Genomic DNA, 20,807 nt, shown 5'->3' with positions numbered 1-20,807 from the left:
AATTATTTAGGCGCTTAAGTCGGACGTGGATTAATATTAATAATGAGTTGGGTTAGGAGAGTTTTTCGAATCTCCCTGTACTTGTATTCAACGGTATGCAAGATATTCTGAATTTCATTGGATAATGTTCCCACATTATATAGGTACTACTTATAATACGCATATGATGTGCTACGTTCGAAATTGTAAAATTAAGAGTGCTTTTCCCTCGGTGGCAAAATACCCTCGCGTTCAAGAATGCTGAAGGTCTCCTCGAGCTCCTCCCAAGTATCAGCGTACCCAGTCCATCCCAACCGTCGCGCCTTGCTCATTGTCCCAATGCAGCTCCAATCCCTTCCCATGACAAAAGTTAAAAAGTCCCATGTGGCATTTTCCCACGCTTTCTGATCGAGATTGTAAGTATCACGCAGTTTTGCCCACGCCTCGTTCACATCCTTGCGCTTCGCCCATTTCTCAGGATCAACCTGGAGAAACAGGGTGGGATTGCTGTCGACCAAGACTCCTATCTTGTCTGCGTGCGCCGCGAGCGGATGCCGGCTTTGCATCCGCACCGTGGTCGCCTCATAATTACCGAAACCCTGGCTGTCTGGGGTACCACCATATGGAAACATAGGGTTGGGAATCTTACAGCCAAATCGTGCAGCAAGCCGCGGCCAAAGATTCTGGAATGACTCCGTATCCCCGTTCATGACGTTGAAGATGTTGTTCCCGGCGTTGGGGGCTATCGCTGCCCAGAGACAAAACTTGGCGTGGAGGTTTGCTGAAGTCCAGCAGTTGAAGGCGAAGTAGTTGGCCTTACAGCCAGGGAATGGCAGCTTAGACCCAGGGAGTGCCTTGCTGACAGCACAATATAAACCCAGTGCAGTGGCTTCGTTCATAAAGTTGCCTCGTGCGTAGCCCAGAACGTCCTCTGGGAGAGTTACAATCCATTCCCACCCGCCACGGGTGGCGGCATCCTTGAGGATCCGCTCCTGCTCGTAGTAGAAGATGGGAGGCCAGGAGACGTCACCATAGTTTTTCTCCAGAAGATGGTCATCTTCCTGGAGCGGCTGCTTGCAATGGCCAAGGTGGACACCATAGTGTTTGAAGCCGCAGGTCAGAACGAAGCGCTTCAGCGTCTTAATAGCGCCTGTGATTTCTAATGCTTGAAGAAAGTTCGATAGCATCATCCCGTTCACACGAGATAAATCGGCTGGGTCATCTCGTGCTAGGTAAGCGCAGAAATAGACGTACTCGGCAGTGACATCTTTCAGGCTTTTAGCCATCTCCTCAGCGGACCCTTGGAGATCAAGAGTGGCATGCTGGACCTTTGGGTTTTCATTGCCGGGGTTACTTCGGGAGAGCGAGTAGACCTTTTCATACTGCGAGTCCTTGCATAGGTGGTGCACAATGGCACTGCCAGTGATACCTGAAGGGTATGTACGCTTAGTAGAAGTTGCTGGTATAAGTATAAACGAGATAGGACGGACCGGTGGCACCAGTTACAATTGCAGACGGCATAGTCAAGGAAGTCAAGGTTAAAATCGGAATTTTTACTGTGCGTCCTTGAGCATACTGACATCCTCATATACGCAGGAAACCAAACTTTGAAGATAATCATAATGACATCATCAACAGATAGCATAGCCAAAGGAGGCATTTTAGACAGTAATGGGATGCATTTGGAGGGAAAAGTTCCCCATGACCGTTATCATCATGATATCATCTCATTGAACTAGTATTGCATATTAGTATTGATTCTGCCGAAATGTGTAACTATACATTCAAAGTTCCAGGCGGGACACTTGATTGGCCCACAAAAAGGGCAACTATAGCCGTATCACGTGACTGATAAGGCCGCGAAAAATTTCCCTCGATAGAAAAATATTTCCGCCGCAAAGAAAATTGGTGATCAAACCAAACCAACGTCCCCTCTACCAGTCGACAGATCCGCCTTTTTTAAGCAAGCAATGGCTGCGCAAGCTTGAATCCTGTTCGGATTTGAGTTATCCTATCGGCTTTGGCTGAATATTTCATAGCAGCAAGGAGAAGAAAAGAAGAAAAGAAAAAAAAGAAAAACCGACTGAGAAAACACGAGCATCATGGAGTTGCATCGCTGTCGCTTCGTTCCTTACAACCCACAAGCTATCAATGCACTCGAATTCTCGCATCCGCCATCGCCAAAGGCTGCCGGACAAGGTGCGCACACGCTCCGACTCGCTGTTGGTCGCGCCAACGGTGACATCGAGATCTGGAATCCGCTTCGGGGTGCTTGGTTCCAAGAGACGATTATCCGAGGTGGAAAGGGCCGCAGCATCGAAGGCCTTGCCTGGACACTTGATCCGATTGAGGAACCTGCTGATGGAAGCGGACTGAGGGTCCCCGGTCGACTGCGACTTTTCAGCATTGGATATACAAACACTGTTACCGAGTGGGATCTGGAAAAGGGAGTCCCCGCGCGTCACTCGAGTGGCAGCTATGGAGAGATTTGGTGTTTGACAGCCCAGCCGAGATGGACGCCAGAAAACAATAACAAGCAGAATGCGAGCGACGGCGAGTACACCGGGCAGCATCTGGCTATTGGTTGCGCCGATGGGTCCATTGTTATTTTGTCTACGGCCGATAACGACTTGAGATTTGTTCGCCGCTTGCAAGCAACGACAACGAAAAACGTGCGAGTGCTCAGCATTACTTTCCAGAACCGAAACATTCTCGTGGCGGGCTACGCAGACAGTTCCATCAGACTGTTTGACATCCGGAGCGGGCGTCTTTTGCGAACAATATCCCTGGGTAGAGGCCCCGCTGGCGGACCCAAGGAGATTCTGGTATGGAGCATCAAAACACTGCCGGACGGGACTTTGGTGTCGGGTGATTCCACGGGCGAAATTCGATTCTGGGACGCGAAAAACTACTCGTTAATCCAGAGACTGCACAGCCACAAGGCAGATGTGCTCGATGTCGCCGTCAGTATCGATGGAGAGTCGGTCATTAGTGGTGGAACAGATCGCAAGACCGTTTTGTATCGATTGAAGCCGGGCAAGAAAAATGATAAGTCACGCCGGTGGGCCGAAGTGATGCACCGACGTTATCATACGCATGACGTGAAGAAGTTTGCCGTTTATGAGTCGAAAGATATAAGCATTGCGGTGTCGGGAGGTATGGATTTGAAATTTGCTCCAGAAAACAGGGAATCTGTATAACTAACTATACACCTGTAGGACCCGGCGCAACCCTTGTCGTCTTGCCGCTACGTGAATTCGGTAAAGAACACCACCGAACGCTATCCAACCTTCCTCAAATCTCCCAGCTTGCTTCTTCCTCCTCAGCGAGGTATCTTATGAGCTACTGGGAAAGAGAAGCAAGAATCTGGCGAATTGCACAAGAGCCGGGAACAAGTGTAGAGAACCAAAGAAACCAATTGGTGGGCAGGGTGCTAATTCCGGTATGAAGACTCTTCTTTTTTTCTGGTTATATTTCATATTTCTTACAAAATCAACAGGGCGAGGACAATATTACATCAGCTGCACTTTCTTCTGACGGAAGTGTACTAGTTATTTCTACGATGAACGACCTTCGGATATTCAATCTAAGTCCAGGGGACGACGAGGATAATACACTCCTTATAGAAGACTTGGATGTTCCTCAGTCAGTCTCAAATGGTGGTGCCCGGGTTGTCTCCTTATCTCCTGACCGCCGATGGCTTTCTATTATTCGACCCAATAACGACATATATCTCGCAAAATTGTCACCTCCAAGCTCCCCTGATGAGACATTGCGCATTCATCCTACTTTGTTACGCGTTCAGCGATCTTCTGGCAAGGCACCCAGTTTGCGCGGAGTAACCCAAGGCACACTTGGAAGTTACGACCGAACAATACGCAGTGTTACTTTCTCTAGCAATGGCAAGCTGTTGGCAACGGGAGACTTGTCGGGATTTGTGGACTGTTGGATTCTCGAGAAGGCCCCTGAACAGCAGCTGGCATCAGCCAAGAAAGCTTCAAATGGAGCAGTGTCGTTAGACGATGAGTCGTCCGACGAGGAGGACGACAATGAAACCGAGATTGATGGTCAGCATTGGAAGCGTCTGCCACCGATGCCCTCGCTCCGTTCTGGCATTGCATTTATGTCGTTCCGCCCAGAGACCGCTGTTGACTCTCACAAATCCGCACCTGTTGAAGACCGCCTGGTCGTCGTCACAAGCACTCATGAACTAGTGGAATACGAGACACTCAAGGGAAAATTCTCTGAATGGTCTCAGCAGAACCCCAAGTCGCACTTGCCCGAAGACTTTACTTATCTAAAGGACCGTGTGATGGGAGGTTTCTGCGATGTATTCCAAGGCTCAACCAAGCTACTTTTATACGGACCGGCATGGATGTGGATTTTCGATTTGACACGTAATATGCCATCGCCCAAAGCCGCCGCTGACGCCGCCTCAACAGAGCTTGTCAAGGCCTCGGGACCACAGAAGCGAAAACGAAACGCCGTGGATGAGAGCAAGGAAGAGCTAATGAAATACAACAGTGGAGCAGGAAGTCTGATTCCTGCGTCTCAAGCAACTGTCTCCATGGGCACAAAAATCCGCAAAATCGAAGGTAAAAACCTGAACGATGCGGAATGGGTGGACGTCGAGAAACATCGACACCAACGACAGAACGACGACGACGACGTGGATGGAACTGAGACTGGGAACCCATTCTTACCGACCCGTGAGGCTGACTTTGCCCATCTTCGCCGGGAAATAGCGGACGATGAAGGGTCGGCCAAGGCATTGTTGACCAATGGCGACGAGGCTGGCAAGAGCTTGACAAACGGAGCTAGCCTTGCCGTTGTCGTGAGCAACGATACCAATACCGACGGAGAGAGCGATGGGAAGGAACTGGTATCACAAAAGGAGGCTCCTCCGATGTTTTGGCACTCGCACAGGTTCCGTGACATCTTGGGTGTTGTTCCACTTGGTTCTCAAGGCGGCGTTCTCGCTAAAGAGGCCGTCGAACTGGCTGTTGTGGAACGGCCCATGTGGGATCTCGACCTGGGCGACCGATATGTCAAGGATTACGAGTAGCCGTAGTCTTATGCCTCGCCTCGCCTCGATGTTTTATACTTATACATATTCGGCACTGCTACGGAGTAATGGTTTCTTCTTGTTTGCACATACCAGGAAGTGATTTATTTTCTTTTGGTCTCTTTTTTCGAATTTAACGCGTCATGGTGCATTTGTTACGGATGGCTGGAAAAGTTAGCTTTTTTTTGAAGACCCGAAACCATTCTTAGATGGTTTGTTTGGTTTTGTTTGTATATCCATAGATTCAACCGATAATGAAATTTGATACTACATATACGAAGGGGAAGAAAAATTTGAAGATGGACACAACCTCAATACTAGGGTTATTTTTTTGAGTGGTGATTCTAGATAATACATGCAATATCAACTCTTACATTCAGTCATGTGTAGTCGAATCCTCACTTGTCTCTTCCCTAGATTTTAGCTTAAGCCCCTTCATCAGCCATTCATCGTAAAGGAGTTCCAAAGCTGTAGGCCTGTCCTGGGGGTTCCATTGCAAAGCAGCCCGGAGCCATCGCAAGAATCCCTCCTTGTCATCCCCACGGATGTCGGCAGCGAGCCCTTCCAGGGTTATATTCGGTAGAGGAGCTAGCTCTTTCCAGTTTCCTACAAATATATTAGCAGGAAGACAAAGCTACTGACGCCCAATCCATATAGATAGATATAGGACTAGTATAGTAAAGGGAGCATACCGGACTCATCCCAAAATACTGAAGTTAGTTTGCCCATTTCACGGAACTGGGGTGGCGGAGGGCCCAGAAGTGCAATTAGCTCTGCAACATGAACCCTATCGTCAAAAATGCCGTCTGGATTTTCCCCGTCCAAGAGAGTGCGGGGGGAGACGATGTCCCATGCCTTGCATTAATAAGATTAGTACACATTTTGAAATCTAGCACTTTACAGTGGAGGTTTGGAGGCAGGACTCACCAGCATGGCGACACTCCAAATTTCCACCGTATGGTCCCAGTTCATTTTTGATATGACTTCTGGAGCTCGATAGACATTCGGCATGATATCCTCATTGTTCTCCTTACCGGCAAATCGAGCTTCACCAAAATCACTCAGCAGCGGTAATCCGTTACTCAGTGGAAATTTTGAAGAGGTGTAGATTGTTCGGCCTTTCAGCATCTTTCTAGCCGCTGGCGTCTTCACTGCATCCTCTTCAAAACGTGAGAGGGCGCTTTCGTCCGGTGAGGGGAGTAGCAGATTTTTTAGTTGAAGATCTTCATCCAAATCAGTCACCCAATTTCAACCGGAGAGGGACGAGTGTTTACCCGTGTGAATTAATTGGCCATCGCCATGCAAGAAATCCAAAACAACAAGCAATTGCCTGATACAGGGTTTCATGTCTTCAAATGTCATCGTTTGACCGGGCAACCACTTCAATAGCTCACCTGTATTCATACCCAGAGGTTCATGAATAAGGCAGGTATGACGGCCATGAGGCCCTTCAATTGAGAAATGATCGAAGAGCTGCCTAATAAATCGTTTGCCAGGATGTGTTGTTGGTACCGTGTTTATACGCTCATAAATTTCGACCTCATGATTGGTCTCTTGACCTGCCACATAGACTTTCAAGATAACATATTTTGAATCTCTAACATTTATTAGAACGTACAAAACATTTTTTTAAGACTAATTGATTAATTGCACTCACACCAAATCTCGAGCAAACCAGACAGTTGATGTCACCCCGTAACCCAACTTGGCAAGGGTCTGATACCGATCGCCAAGCACCTCCCCTTGCTGAACGGGATAATATTTTTCAGCTTCATATGTTGATAAAGTTTCTTCTTCAATATCTTCAGATGGGTTGATTGAATGGAAGCCTGAAGTGGGGAATTGCCTGGGAGTGGATGCCCACGTTATTGAGCGGCGCGATATGCGCAGGTTAGTAAACAAGGGTATCCGCCGGGTCGCAAGTAAGGGAACAGTAGAGGCATGACGAGAACAGGGTAGGCAAACATTGACAGCATATTGAGCGAGTCTGCTAGTCCTCATCGTGAAAAGAAGTGGACTTCGAATTGCTGTGCTAGGTAGTGTAGGGATAGAGTAGCTGAAAGGAGCCCCGGTTAGCGCGAAATGGTCTCTTTCACCAGCCATGGATATCTAGATACATCATTAACTCCATTTTTGGCAAGTATTTTTTATTTGCTATTATTTAATAATGTTCGTCTTATTATGAAAATTAATAAGTAGATTCATTCAATTCTGGGACCATGAGCACTATTCAATCGATAATCAACAAAGAGACAAAGCATCCCCGTGCTCCCGCACTCGTAGTCGTCATCCTTCTCTCTCCTAATTTCCTATAATTACTATTAGAAACACTATGTCCAGCATCGGCCCTGTCCTGGTCACTGGTGGCAATGGCTTCATAGCCTACCACATCATCGCCAAAATCCTCGAGGAAGAGCCCGGGTGCAGCATCCACTGCATCGATGTGAATGTTGACCGCAACCGCCATGATACTCCAAATGTGCACTACCACCAAGGCGATTTGGCTTCCCCAGAAGATGTAGAGCGTGTGATGCAAATTGCTCGCCCAGTCACCATCTTCCATACCGCGTCCCCTGAATTTTCCGATGCCCCAGTCACAGCCTACCGGCGTGTCATTGTTGACGGCGCTCATCATGTTCTGGATGCCGCGCTCAAAGTACACACCGTGCGAGCCCTGATCAATACATCAACCTGCGGCGTTATCAATGACAATCATACTAATCTCATCGACGCCACCGAGGAAATGCCAATCCTGCGCCCCCCGCAACAGCAGCGAGTCTACTGCGTCGCCAAAGCTGACGCAGAGGATGCAATCCAGGCCGCCAACCGCAATGGTGGCCAGGATGTCTGTGGCCTTCTGACCTGCACAATCCGGCCTGATCTTGTATTCGGCGAGCGCGACGCTGGCACTCTAGGTAAAATGTTCGCGGTCGCGCGCCAGGGCAAGTCGCGCTTCCAGATGGGCGACGGACAGAATCCCTATGATTTCATCTACGCTGGCAATCTTGCGGATGCACACCTTCTAGCTGCTTATGCTCTCCTTAAAGCATGGAGCAAGCCGCCTCCAGCAGACGCATCTGCCCGTGTTGACGGCGAAAGCTTCCACATCACAAACGAAGAACCTTGGCTGTTCTGGGATTTCCAGCGCGCAGTCTCCGCGCTCACAGGCAATCCAACTGAGCCAAGGGACATTGTTGTTATCCCAAAGTGGGTTGGGCTGACGCTTGGGTTCGTGAATGAATGGGTTGCATGGCTGTTTTCTGGTGGCACCAAGCCCGCTAATATGACTCGCGAGGGCATTCGATTCAGTACCCTTGTTCGTACGCTGAATGGGGAAAAAGCAAAACGGGTTCTTGGGTATCGGCCTCGGGTTGGCGTGCAAGAGGGTCTTGAGCGGAGTGTGCGATGGTTTATGGAGAATGAGAAGGGGAACTAGACGGATCGTTTACTAATATAGTATTGATCTATGTGCATAAAGCTACATATTATAGCTATCAATCGATTAAGATTATGTATAAGATACTTGGCTCCTCGTGGGTAATATCCTATTCTCTCCGCTGAACGGAATAATGTGAGACAACTCGTAACAATAATGCGATTCATGTAGGTTACCTGTGTTTTTCTTTAATAGGAAGGTGTTATCTGACATGTCAAAAATTCTAAAGAACTCGTTAATCTGTCCCATTTCATCCTCTAAACCCTTCAGGAGTCTACATGTATGTATACACAAGGAGATCTCAGGGTACACAATGATCCACTTACTCAATGGTTACCTCTAGTTCTGTTCACGAGAGTCAGCCTTGTCCGACATGTCAACCGTCGAGGTACACGAGCATTTCGTAACCACATGTCCACACTCTACATTGTGACATGCGTCTTTGTCTCAGCGTTGCACCAATTTTATTTACTAAATGTCGTTATCCGGATGGGAATAGGACTATTATTTGTCTTCTGACGGTAGTCTGCACATACCCGACGCCATGTAACTCGAAAATATCCTCGTATTTCATAAATACTCTCCGATCTTGTCCAACGCAGCGAGGCTGAATGAATGTATAACTGACTGAAGCTAGAGAAAATAACACATATAAACCCCTAGGAGACTGCCCCAAAAACGTTTGATATTGTCTGAATTTCCACGGCTCTTATTACTCTACAACCCTGAACACAAACGAACATTGAACAATCACTTTGTACCATCATTTCTATATACGAAATCATGCGTCTCAACACATTAACCCTCATACTCTTTATAACCTCAATCACCCTTGCCCTCGCCCACTATGGCCCAAAAGATGCCAACCGTATCCATCATATCCAACCACGCGCCGACAACGACGCCTTCCCAATCAAAGACATATTCCCAACCCCTCCTCCCAGCATCTCTTCCCTCGTACCTTCCGGCAATTTGAACCTTGCAGCCTGCCTAACCACCAGCAACGCCTTTTGCTTATACGCAGCAGGCACAATCCCCAACTGCGCAGCCACTTTACCGACACAAGCACAGAGCTGGGTATCAAGTGTAGGGAATTCCGTGCTGAGTTCTCTAACTGCTGGACCCGTGGCGGTCATGTCGGCTCTGGTCAAGCATTTTCCGCCGCTTGCTGAGGTCGTTAGTGACAATCCGGTTTTGACTGGGGGGACGTGTTTGATGACTGCTTCGGCGACAGTGACAGCGACAGCAACAGGGAAAATGCAGACGCCGAAGAGTACCCCTACTGCTACTGCGACAAAGACAAAGACAGCGTCGTCTGCCACAGCAACGGCCAAGAATAATATCGCTGCTGGAGCTATAGAAGCCCCCGCTGCGGCGGCTGGTCTTGCAGGTGCTCTTGTTGTCGCGAGCCTGGGTTTTGTCGCTGCTTTGTAGGGCATTAAGGCTGGTACATAGCTTTGTGGTCGCCATGGAGAACTCTTTAGGGACTGCGCGTTGAAAACTGTCTATTCAGGTCCGTGAGGTTGATAAGCTGCTGTGTTGGGGTCACTTGCGTTGTAGTTTCTCTTGTCTTGAATATCTACGGCATGCGTGCAATACTCTCTTCTACAACCTTAATACAATTACTCAAGTTGTTTTGGTTAAATGCCCCTGGTCTGCTCGGTTAAAGACTTGAAGGCAACCGGTAAAGTTAATTATAACGAGATGCTGCAAACTAAAATCTACAGATTATAGCTACTGGAAATAAGTTAACCCTAATGCTGACTGATCATCATACATTCAATGCTGCAAGTAAGCAAACTACGAAAAATAAAATAAAAGCTTATGCAAACAATCAAAGCATAGCCATGCATAACATCGAATGCAAGGAGCAACAGGAAAAAAAAACATGACGAATCCTACATATACAATGAAACAAAGTGCCTCAGTACCCAAGACTTATTCCGGCGGAGACAAAACCCTCCCTAGCCGCTTGAATCTCCTTATCGTCTCGTATCAAGAGCCAACCATCCTCGTATCCATGAATTTCCATTTTGTTCCATCCATGCTGCTGACATGATTTGAATGCATCGAAGCCCGTGCACCATTCAGGATGCTGCTTCTAATTTATGATTCGTGCGTATGGGACCTCAACTCCCCGTTAACTGCTCTTGTCAGACGCAGATGCGGTTAGGAAAATTGCCACTGCATGGGCTGGTTTTTTTTCTTCAGACCGTTCATCTGTCCGTTTCATTTGAGTAATGAGAGGACTGACCTGTCGGCCATTGCATCGAGACAACGTTGCGAAAGGTCTGAGATGGCCGGCCTGGAATGGCTTTGTAGTCGCCCTGACCTTGTATAGTCGACGTTGATGATGAATAGGCTGACACTTGAGATTTACTCAACTTGTCGAAATGCTCGGATATTATAATGCCATATAAAGAGACTGACTGTGAAAACCAGTAATCTAATAACTTTGAGCAGAAACAACCGCGGGCTATTATTCTTCGTTAGAAAAAGTTCCATGTTCATAATATCCAATAAACGTACCGGGCTATTCAGCATGCTATTGCGCTTGTTGCGTCCCTTTTTGATGTGGCTCTTCAAAGCACTCGAATCGAGTGGCTTTAGTAGTTCGAAGCTGCACAGCAATTCGCCGGAGACCGACATGATAGCTCCCCAGTTGTCAAATTCACCACAGTACTAATATTCATTAGTAATAGTTCGAGACGGAAGGAGAAAAAAACCTACGTTTGGAGCGGAGAACACCGTGACCAGAATCCGATCCTGGAAAAACTCATAGCCATCCTCGACCACCATGTGCGCTCGGCAGACCAAGTCGAAATCGTGGCGCTGGAGGAAATCCATAATAACCTTCTTTCCGAAGCAATAGCTGACACCTCGCTCATTAGGTTCCCAGTCTTCCTCCATGTCGGCGGGATCACTCCACAAAAGATCGTTCAACAGACCGTAGTCTGGCACATCCGTTGGCCTAGCAATACCACGGATATCATCCATGTGAGATAAACTGGGTGACAACCCGCCGTGGACGCAAAAGATTTTGCCCGCAACAGTGGCAGCAATAGGCAGACAATTGAATGTGTCAACGAATGTCTTCCAGATCTTGATGTTGCACCTTCGCTTGCATTCATCGTAGAAGCCGTAAACGCGAGTAACATTGGCGCATTCGTGATTTCCTCGAAGGAGGAAGAAGTTTTCAGGATACTTGAGCTTATAGCACAACAACAGGAGAATAGTCTCCAGGCTTTGTTTCCCTCGGTCGACGTAGTCGCCCAAGAAGAGGTAGTTGGCGGCAGGTGGGAAGCCGCACATTTCAAAGAGTCTGATGAGATCGGTATATTGACCATGCACGTCACCAACAATCTTCACAGGCGCAGCCAGTTCCAACAATGCCGGTTGCGTAAGGAGCAACTCGCGGGCTGCCGTGCAAATAGCGACAATTTCGGCATTTTTCAAACACACGGCTTTTGTGACCTTGGTCGAGTATCCGGCGTCTAGGAGCCGGGAGATCATGTCATCCAAATCGATCGATTTGAGCGCTCCCATCCCCATGCCGGGAGAGCCACTTGTCTCCGTGGGCGTGGAAGCAAGAATATCCAAGAGAACGGGATTGATCTGGTTACTCGGTTTTACCAAGATGGACTCCCCGGGAGCTTGAGGCGTAACGGGCGGGACGGACGGAGGTGCGTCTGAAACCAGATCGACTTCGCCGCTCTGCTGAGCGGCATCGACATCCTTGTGACCGCGATTCAACGAAGTTGACTGCGATGGGGATGGGGGAGGATCGGGGGTGCCCGATCGGGAATTGGGCACATCGCTGGACACTGACTGCGGCGACTGCGGCACTCTGCTGCTGTTTGTCGATTTAACCGAGGCAGCATCCGACTTGTCGTCCCCGAATCCTGAAGTCGACCCTCGCGGACTGTCACTGGATTTATCGCGACTGCCTGGTATCTTGGACCGGATAGAGCCTTTTATGGACCTGATGGATTCTTTCGTATCTGACCGAGAGAACGACGGATAGGATTGCAAAGGTTCTCCGATACCCCCGCCTTTGGATTGCGACTGACCCATGACGGATAGCCGGAAGTCGCACCGGCGTTAAGGATATTGCAAATGTGGTTTAGAAAAAACGCTCCTGTAGGCGATGTGAATTTTGGTATACGGGAGAAGAATCGAAAGTGATGTAGAGGCCCTCGATTTCAATGATTTCCAGATCAATCAACGATGGTGCATTCTAGGTGAGGTGGAATATCCGGGACGGCGAGCAAGCATGGACGAAGCCGTCGATCGAGGCAGTCGGTTCGCGGCGGAAGAAATTCTCCAAGGAGGAAACCCGACGACGATAAGCTTGAAATTTTAGGAGAAGAAGGGGATAAGCACTGCAGAATAGGATGGATCAGTTTTGTTTTGAAGACGAGCACATGAGAGCAAGCAGTTGCGAAGGACCAAAGGTGGCGAGTGGACAGAAAGAGGCGGGCGGGTCAGAGTTGCCCTCAGCGGCAAAGCACGGGCACAGTGTCGAGCGCCAGAGGGATGAAGCTAAAGCGGTCGGAATATTCGAGCTTGTGGCATTGCATAAGGGTTGCAAAGCCGACGGCCAAGAGGCTGGGCACATGTGGGAGTTGTCCATTTGTGGGGAAGGATAGGGGATCAGGGAAGAATGAATGCGTCATGCAGCAATGGGGGACGGCGGAGTAGCACAAACCTCAGGACAAGCACTGCCGGGACTGTCACACGGGGCGGGCGGGCTGACGCAAGGCGTGCTGAAAGGGCCAGGTCGATCGTTACACACGCGATATAACACAGGTATCGACGAGGATGTTGGAGAAGGAGGAGGAGCAGGACGAGCAGGAAGAGGAAGAGATGAGTTCGACTGGGCGGGCGCAGTTCCGCTTCGGGCTTGGATTGGCCTGATCCGGTCTGGACTCGCCCCGGCCTTGGCGCCAGGTCCCGTGACGCGTCTGCGGCTCTTCTTTATTTACTCTTTCTTATTTCATATTATCTCTAGTATAGATGTAGATACTTGCCAGAAAAGCTATAAAAGCTCGTTCCGGGAGACCCCGGCTTCTAACTGACGACTGAGCGTATAACTATAGCATACACACAGCCAATGAGTCAACCCCAAATCTACGCCTCATCCGTCCCGCCTCTTATCTCCCACTGGCTCGACCTGCTAGAATAGACTTGTGTGTAGGTTTGCAGCAATTCAAAGGCGTCACAACGCTCATATCCGGGGCAAGGATAGCCCCAGTTGGGATGTCCCATGTGATTCGCCGCCAAGAAGACGATTCCAAAGTAAAACGATCCTGACTATTGACCTAAACGAAGATAGAACCGACCACGGAAACAGGAGTGCACATCCCCAGGAGCCTAGCAGAACACTAACCAACAATATTGCTTCCGGAACTGGCAAATGAATCCTAAGTTTCCCAACCTCTGAGTCTGGCGCGCGGACTGGACGTGTCATATCTATGTTCCCCCTCACCGCCCAAAGCCAAGACGTCTTTCTTGACTCGGGGCATTTCGCTTCCGGACTCTCGCCGTCAATATGGTCAGAGCGACCACTAACCGGTGACTATGTGCTCATACATTATGGTATGCATACAGCTCGCATGACTGCGCTGTCGGGTTCTCATGTGATTGGCTAGCGCTCTATCCACGCGATAGAAAGGAGCGCTTCTAGCCTGCGCAACAACTCGCCTTGTTCTTGCCTGGCAGACTCTTGATTTTACTTGCCGGATAAAAACAGCCCTGTTCTATCGCAAGATCCGAACACGATACTATGTTGCACGACGGGTCTAGCAGCAAGCATATGCCCTTCTAGGCCAATGAAAAATACTCTGAGCCAGCTGCACTTCTGCTGCAAGTAATTCCCATGTTGCGTATATTCGTATCGAGTTTCTTCCTCTCAATCGATCGATATTTCAATCTCGGCGTGTGCCTCTCTCTCCGGCTCCTCTTTTTCGCAAGGAAATACCCCGCCTCTAAAATACACCCATCGGCTGCATTTTCACCTCGTGAGGATTCTCTTCGAGTTCGATCTTGGTAATATGTTTCCCCGGAACAACGACTAATCCGATTAGCCGGCTGGTCATGTCCACTTTGAAATTGGACCCTGGTTGTTGTTGTTGAGTCGGTGCAGCTGCGTTTTCTGCAGCGGCTTGGACGGCAGCTTGACTGGGGAAACGGTATTCATAAGTGGTAGAGAGGATGACATTGCGTTCCTTTTTTTTTGGATTAAAATGTCAGCGAATCTCTTTCGCAAGATAAGTAGGATAGCAACGAACCATGTCTGTGCACTTGAAAGTGCCGACGAACATGCGCTTGTCGGTTGTGTGAATACACAGCGTTCGACCGAGGAGGGACTGTAGGTAAGTGGCATTGTCCATTGTGTGAGAGGCTATGATGGCGTGTTGAGTAGATGTGTAGAGAGGGTTTGGAGATGTTCATGAGCGAGAGTTGTGTACGGAAGGAAGCATGGTTCTCCGAGAAGCGGGAAGCGGTTCCCCACCAATCCGTATCCACCAGACCCGGTCCGTAGGCATTACATTGTGTACACACACAAGTCAGGTTATTTGTGATTGTTGAAATTTCAAATTGCCATTGAATTTGATTCTGGATGACTACAAGCTATTTATATACCTATATAATATTTAGACTCGACAGCGCCATTGCACCGGAGCCTTAAACATGGAACACAACGCCTAAATCATATGGCTCAAGAGCCAATTTGTTTGTCCGAAAATCGTAAATGAAATAACCAACAAGCTCAGCACATCCGCGCGCTGAGAATCCGACTCCAAAACACCTGCTAACCCTGGGACAAGAAACAATCATGTAGCATCACGCATCAAAAAAAGCATGTGGCAAATAGAGACCGAGTATTACACCCAGCCGATCCCGCCAATCCATTTTCCCTGTGTCTGGAACCCTGTGTTTGTGTTGTTCATGTTCATGTCCGTTTCCGACCCTGCGGAAAGAGGAGTCGATGAGCCACTGCTGGGCCCGCTCTGATTGTACTCGGGGTCTTGGCTTTGGAATGTGCTGAATTGGCCGTTTGGTCCATTAGATCTATTCTCCTGCATCATGCCACTAATATCCATTGATGATGATTGCGCTGGTATAGGCTGAAAGAACTTGCGCAAGGTCTGCTGGCGCGGGTCGAGAGCCTCTGGGTCGCAGGGAGGCGGAGTGAGCGCCATTTGTTCCTCTGGGTTCGAAGACATTGGTCTTTTCTGGGCGTCGTAAAGAATTCGTAACGTTTTTTCTGCAATTCGTCAGGACGTTGCCATTGTGACCATCCCACTGCCAACTCACCATAAACAGTCTGTTCGTTAGGCCGGTTGTCGCGGAACCGCTTCCGTGTCCGGCTACTGAGATGTTGTGGCGTATTATCCACGGGTCGAGAGCAAATCTCGGGTTGATATGACGAAAAAGAAGCCTTGCGTTTGAGGGACATGATTCAAGACGAGCACGTGAAGCAGTTCAGATTCTGAACTCGGAGCAAATCAAGGGATGTCACAGGTGGCAATGTTCGCCACTGGTAGAAAATACGCCTCTAACCCGAAGAGGCCTTTGAACGACTAAAAAGACAAGAGATGAAAGGGTTCAACGTTCAATGTTCAAGGCAGGACGTCTCTGAGGAGGAACGGAGGAGCAATGAAGTCGGTGCCAGAGGAACAAACAAGGAACGCGCTAAAACGCGGAGCAATGCGAGCTAACCCAAACAGGACGTAAGAGCTTGGCTTAGCGCGTCGGCACGTGCACGGCTTCCCTATCACAATATTGTATACAAATTTGTATACAAGAATCACGGTGATAAGTAGCAATCAGCTTAGAGCTAGCTGAAGGCATGTGACTGCTATCGATATACAGTTTTGCACCTAGTCGTGTCCAGATCATAGCCCTCATCCAGGCCATGTATGAATGCAGGCTGCTGCATACTCAATAGTTATCTAGACAGCTTAATGGGCGATCTTGAAAGAATTGACATCGTAGATGATAAATGACCAGCATCAATGTTCTCAACTGCTGCATACACAACCACGTTGTCTGTCGTTCTGGGAAGCCGGATTCGGCATGCCGGCCGGCATGGCGACTGCTGCACTGCGCAAGGGCGCTCGCTATCCGCGGTTTGACCCCTCCCCCGCATGCTATCTATCCATCTTCTCCGCTTGACACTATCGTTTACTCGTCAGTCAGGCCATCGTTGTATCTCGGCATTTTTTTTCCTTCTTCCACTATCGCTTTTCTACGGAAACTCTTCACACGGCAGAAGAGGATGTCGGTTAGAAGACCAACGCATGCTGGCTCGTGGTATGAAGACGATAGCACGACATTGAAAGCCGAGCTGGATGGATGGCTTGCGGCTGTTCCACCAGAGATTGAACAGTTGGGTTCCTTGCCAATCCCAGGTGCTAGGGTAATTATAGGACCGTGAGTACTCTATACGAATCGTATTCCAGGCTGTTCGTTAAGCTAAACGGGTTGGGCTTCATCAAGACATGCCGGATATGCGTATTCTGGACCATGCGCGGCCTGGGCTTACAAGGCACTGGATCTGTCCAAAGCGTGAGTAGTAGTAGCAAGATCTCTACACAAATCCTTTCTTTTTATGCAGTCGGTTACTCAATGTCATCAATAGAAAACGGATCTTTCTCCTCGGCCCTTCTCATCACCATCCCCTCGCAACGGTTGCGTTCCCCGAACTGACGTCCTATGCAACCCCCGTCTCCAACAATCCGCTTCCTCTCGACACCGAGACCATAAAAAAACTCCACTCATCCTCTTCCGTGTTCGAGACCATGTCTCGCCGTGTCGATGAGCGAGAGCACAGCATGGAGCTCCACCTCCCATACATCCACCGCAAATTGCAATTAACTTTCCCCGAGCGCCCTGCCTCAGAATATCCGCCCCTGGTACCGATCATGGTGGGAAATACCAACGCGGAGACTGAGCAGGCTGTCGGTGCACTTCTCGCTCCGTACTTGGCCGATGAATCAAATGCATTCATCATTAGCTCGGACTTTTGCCATTGGGGCCAGCGATTTGGATATACATACTATGTTCCAGACGCAGCAGAGCAGCAACCAGCATTACCTTTATCATCCAGTCACTTGCCCCAGCCTCCAACAACAACATCCGAAGCCGAAAGCGCCCTGGCGGCAGTAACCGGCCGATCTCTGCGCAGTAACCGCGAACTACAGGCAGAGATTTACGACAGCATTTCCGCCGTAGATATCGCAACTATGGAAGCCATAACAACAGGCAGCGCAAAGCAGTTCCTCCAGGTGCTGAAGACCACTGGGAACACGGTTTGCGGCCGCCATCCAATCGGAGTGATCATGGCCGCTTTGGAAGAGCTCGCCGCTACGACGGGCGCCGAGGTAGGCAAGTTTCACTTTGTCAGGTACGAGAGAAGCTCGGATCCAGATGTGCTTTCTGATAGCTCGGTGAGCTATGTATCTGCAGTTGCTGTGGTCTGATCCGGGCGTTGCTTCTCGCTGCCTTTGTAGACTATGTATCGAAACATAGAAGCCTGATATCTGATATCTGCTGTCTGATGTCTTGATGTCCTGATGATTTGGTGCTGCAATACTATACAAGAGTCTGCTCCTTTTTTTAATTTTTATACTATTCCTTATCAAGATACTACTGCATGATCAGCTGAGTTTCCAGTAAAGGTATCACAAGCTGGATTCAAACAGCAACTCTTTTTTTTCGGTCAAACGTGACGAACTGGAAGACTGGAACACATTAACTAATACCTACTAATATCCACCAACATCCACTACAGCTCTAGCAGCATATAGCTAGAATAACGGTTACGTACTGCGAGCACCTACATATGCCAATAGAGCATGGAGTATGGAGTAGAACGGCCCCGCCGCAGCCCACCCGGGCGGCCCCGCTGCGATGTGCCGTGAATTCAGCTCTCACGCCGACCTCGGTGCCTTAAATCACGCATACTTCGTCTTCCGGCCTGACGTGATCCCATTGTTTCTGCATAACTACCTCCTTGGCAGGCCATCTTCTGGGCGAATATATTCGAGTATACAATGTCGTGATATCTCTTCCTTGCTGGTATCGCTGCCATGGACTTGTCGCGTGACCTTGCCTAGCTCCTGTGTCCTGTGTTTTTCTAGCAGCTCGTCACCGCCTTTTTTGTTTGTTTGTTTGTTTGTTCTGTTGATATGGCCAGATCAAAGGCTGGTGTTCATTCCTGGGAAGATGTCCTTGCCCAGAGGTACGAAAGTATGTTGAGATGCACTCGTTTGTCGTTTTGTTTTGATTCGTGGCTTGAAAGTTGCTAACTATCAAAGATGACAAGCCCTCCTCGCTACCTCGATACAGACGAAGAAAAGGAACTGTCAGAGAGTCAGCGCCAAGGGGAATGACCATCAGTCAAAACCCTATTCACCAGCCGAGCTGCCTGTTGCTCAACACACTTCCGCCTGAGCTGCGGCTCATGGTCTGGGAATTGGTGCTCGGCGGACTACGACTGCACATAATCCAGCGCTCCAAAAAACGCCTAGGATATGTCATATGCCCGCAGCGAGATTCTTGTGGTATCTGTCGTGGCGGTCTTCCGCAGCCAGTCAAGAACCCGGAAAAATGCTCGAATATGAACTTGATGTCGCTACCGGTTACGTGCAAACAGATGTAAGCCCATATTCTCTAGCTCTGGTTGATATAGAAAGAAAAAAATCCCCGGCAAGTGGCTTTTGTTTGTAACACGTTTCTCTTTCTTTTTTTCTTTTTTGCGAGAAAATAGTTACCGAGAGAGTATGCACATACTTTACTCGTCCAACACATTCGAGTTCAGCAACACCTGGTCTCTGACGTACCTGCGACCAACCATCCCCGCCGATCAGTGGAATGCGATTCGCACCGTCGATCTCAAATGGGCGTTCCCCGGCCATTGGCTACCCAGTAAAGACCCCGTCAAGTCGGTATATGTCTGGGCTGGCCGTCAGCAATGGGTCGAGACCTGCAAGGCGATTCTCCTGATGAAAAATCTCGAAGACTTTACGCTGCATCTCACGGGGAACTGGTTCGGCGAGCCGATTGAGAAAGTGCCTGTGTTTTTGGAGCCGTTGAAAGGGTTGTGTTTGAAGAATCATCCGCAGAGGCGGTGGAAGATTCTTTTACCGCCGCAGCCGTATTATAAGAAGGAGACTACCAAGCTGAATGATATGATGCAGAAGGAGAGTATATACTGTGAGATTCACGATGCAGTACAGTGCTCCGGGGGTTGTGTTAAGCCGGCTCTAGGGTTGAGATCTGTCACTTATAGCTGATACTGCTATACATTCTTATATATATACATAGCATGCATCCAGGGTTGACCGAGTTGGTTATTTAAACATTGAGATCAGTATGTTTATGCTTCATCCGCCAAATTTTATCACTGGTGGTCACTCAACATTGGAATACAACAGCGTATAATATATTTAGATGTATCAATACGGTAATTACGTGTCAAATACAAAAACGAAACCACGCGCTCACCGCCCCCTGCTATTCTGCCACTATCTTCATCCACGCCGAAATAAATCGGAACAGTAACACGAACAAAACAACCTTGCCAATCGCACCTATTCCCTTCTTTTTGACAGATGGGCCTATTAAACCCCATTGATACATTCTATCCCGCATCAAGACACATCATGCGCCACAGGTTATTATCATTAAATATCAGACCGTCCACGCGCGTTCTAGCGCCAGCGCATCATCCGTCACTATCAGATCACAAACCGAGACATTTGTCAAAATTCAAAAAGCCCGTTTTCGATCTTGAACATGTATGCTCCTTATGAAGTTGATTTTTTTTTTTTTTCAAAAGAAACCATCTAATAGACATACAGTTTTTAGTACGCCAAAAAGTTCTCTCTCTGTGGCGAGAGATTATTCGTGCTGTATATAGTACGTTGTCATTTCTTTGTCGAGAAACAAAAGCTGACTGGTACTGATAAGAAATTCCACCGTCGCCAACACGTACGGAATTATTAAACTATGCAAAGGCCGAGTTTGTGCGTAATAGGGAATTAACAGACACTGTGAGTTGTTTACATCTTCCCGCTCTACTTTAATTTTCATGAGACTCATCTGATATGTTTATAGAACCACATCAAGTATTTGTTGTCTGCTGGAAAGGCCGAGTTTGATACGATGAGGAGGTATATTGATGAACTTGCTGCCAGGTGATTTCGCTTTTTGTAATTATGCTGTAGTTATATTAAAGTGTAAGATATTGTTTAATTTCTGCTTTCGCCTGTTTAAAAATGAAACAGAGGCGTTTAAATTTATATAGTATACATATTC

The 20,807-nt window shown here is 48.4% G+C and overlaps 9 protein-coding genes across 9 annotated transcripts; 5 read left to right on the top strand and 4 right to left on the bottom strand.

Annotated features, from left to right (window-relative positions):
- Positions 1-191: 191 nt before the first annotated feature.
- TRUGW13939_09937 (uncharacterized protein) lies at positions 192-1,500 on the bottom strand (the record flags this gene model as incomplete). The annotated part of the gene is made up of 2 exons (XM_035493053.1): positions 192-1,408; positions 1,470-1,500. The coding sequence occupies 2 exons, from the start codon at positions 1,498-1,500 to the stop codon at positions 192-194; spliced, it is 1,248 nt and encodes a 415-aa protein (XP_035348946.1).
- A 581-nt stretch (positions 1,501-2,081) lies between these two features.
- On the top strand, positions 2,082-5,044 carry TRUGW13939_09936 (uncharacterized protein; the record flags this gene model as incomplete). The annotated part of the gene is made up of 3 exons (XM_035493052.1): positions 2,082-3,135; positions 3,198-3,421; positions 3,479-5,044. The coding sequence occupies 3 exons, from the start codon at positions 2,082-2,084 to the stop codon at positions 5,042-5,044; spliced, it is 2,844 nt and encodes a 947-aa protein (XP_035348945.1).
- Positions 5,045-5,420: 376 nt separating this feature from the next.
- Positions 5,421-7,045, bottom strand: TRUGW13939_09935 (uncharacterized protein; the record flags this gene model as incomplete). Its single annotated transcript, XM_035493051.1, has 5 exons — positions 5,421-5,650; positions 5,737-5,899; positions 5,972-6,267; positions 6,439-6,641; positions 6,702-7,045. 5 exons carry the CDS (start codon positions 7,043-7,045, stop codon positions 5,421-5,423), a joined length of 1,236 nt encoding a protein of 411 aa, XP_035348944.1.
- Positions 7,046-7,376: 331 nt separating this feature from the next.
- On the top strand, positions 7,377-8,480 carry TRUGW13939_09934 (uncharacterized protein; the record flags this gene model as incomplete). Its single annotated transcript, XM_035493050.1, has 1 exon — positions 7,377-8,480. The coding sequence occupies one exon, from the start codon at positions 7,377-7,379 to the stop codon at positions 8,478-8,480; it is 1,104 nt and encodes a 367-aa protein (XP_035348943.1).
- Positions 8,481-9,263: 783 nt separating this feature from the next.
- Positions 9,264-9,914, top strand: TRUGW13939_09933 (uncharacterized protein; the record flags this gene model as incomplete). The annotated part of the gene is made up of 1 exon (XM_035493049.1): positions 9,264-9,914. The coding sequence occupies one exon, from the start codon at positions 9,264-9,266 to the stop codon at positions 9,912-9,914; it is 651 nt and encodes a 216-aa protein (XP_035348942.1).
- A 1,012-nt stretch (positions 9,915-10,926) lies between these two features.
- TRUGW13939_09932 (uncharacterized protein) lies at positions 10,927-14,872 on the bottom strand (the record flags this gene model as incomplete). The annotated part of the gene is made up of 6 exons (XM_035493048.1): positions 10,927-10,956; positions 11,010-11,162; positions 11,211-12,545; positions 13,189-13,455; positions 14,498-14,707; positions 14,771-14,872. The coding sequence occupies 6 exons, from the start codon at positions 14,870-14,872 to the stop codon at positions 10,927-10,929; spliced, it is 2,097 nt and encodes a 698-aa protein (XP_035348941.1).
- Positions 14,873-15,367: 495 nt separating this feature from the next.
- Positions 15,368-15,942, bottom strand: TRUGW13939_09931 (uncharacterized protein; the record flags this gene model as incomplete). Its single annotated transcript, XM_035493047.1, has 2 exons — positions 15,368-15,750; positions 15,801-15,942. The coding sequence occupies 2 exons, from the start codon at positions 15,940-15,942 to the stop codon at positions 15,368-15,370; spliced, it is 525 nt and encodes a 174-aa protein (XP_035348940.1).
- An 822-nt stretch (positions 15,943-16,764) lies between these two features.
- TRUGW13939_09930 (uncharacterized protein) lies at positions 16,765-17,968 on the top strand (the record flags this gene model as incomplete). The annotated part of the gene is made up of 3 exons (XM_035493046.1): positions 16,765-16,919; positions 16,986-17,054; positions 17,128-17,968. The coding sequence occupies 3 exons, from the start codon at positions 16,765-16,767 to the stop codon at positions 17,966-17,968; spliced, it is 1,065 nt and encodes a 354-aa protein (XP_035348939.1).
- Positions 17,969-19,270: 1,302 nt separating this feature from the next.
- Positions 19,271-19,783, top strand: TRUGW13939_09929 (uncharacterized protein; the record flags this gene model as incomplete). Its single annotated transcript, XM_035493045.1, has 1 exon — positions 19,271-19,783. The coding sequence occupies one exon, from the start codon at positions 19,271-19,273 to the stop codon at positions 19,781-19,783; it is 513 nt and encodes a 170-aa protein (XP_035348938.1).
- Between the last annotated feature and the right edge of the window lie 1,024 nt (positions 19,784-20,807).

This window comes from Talaromyces rugulosus, chromosome V (assembly GCF_013368755.1).
Source record: "Talaromyces rugulosus chromosome V, complete sequence".
Taxonomy (NCBI): domain Eukaryota; kingdom Fungi; phylum Ascomycota; class Eurotiomycetes; order Eurotiales; family Trichocomaceae; genus Talaromyces; species Talaromyces rugulosus.
The sequence above is the reverse complement of the archived record's forward strand: the minus strand, read 5'-3'. Positions and strand labels throughout refer to the sequence as shown.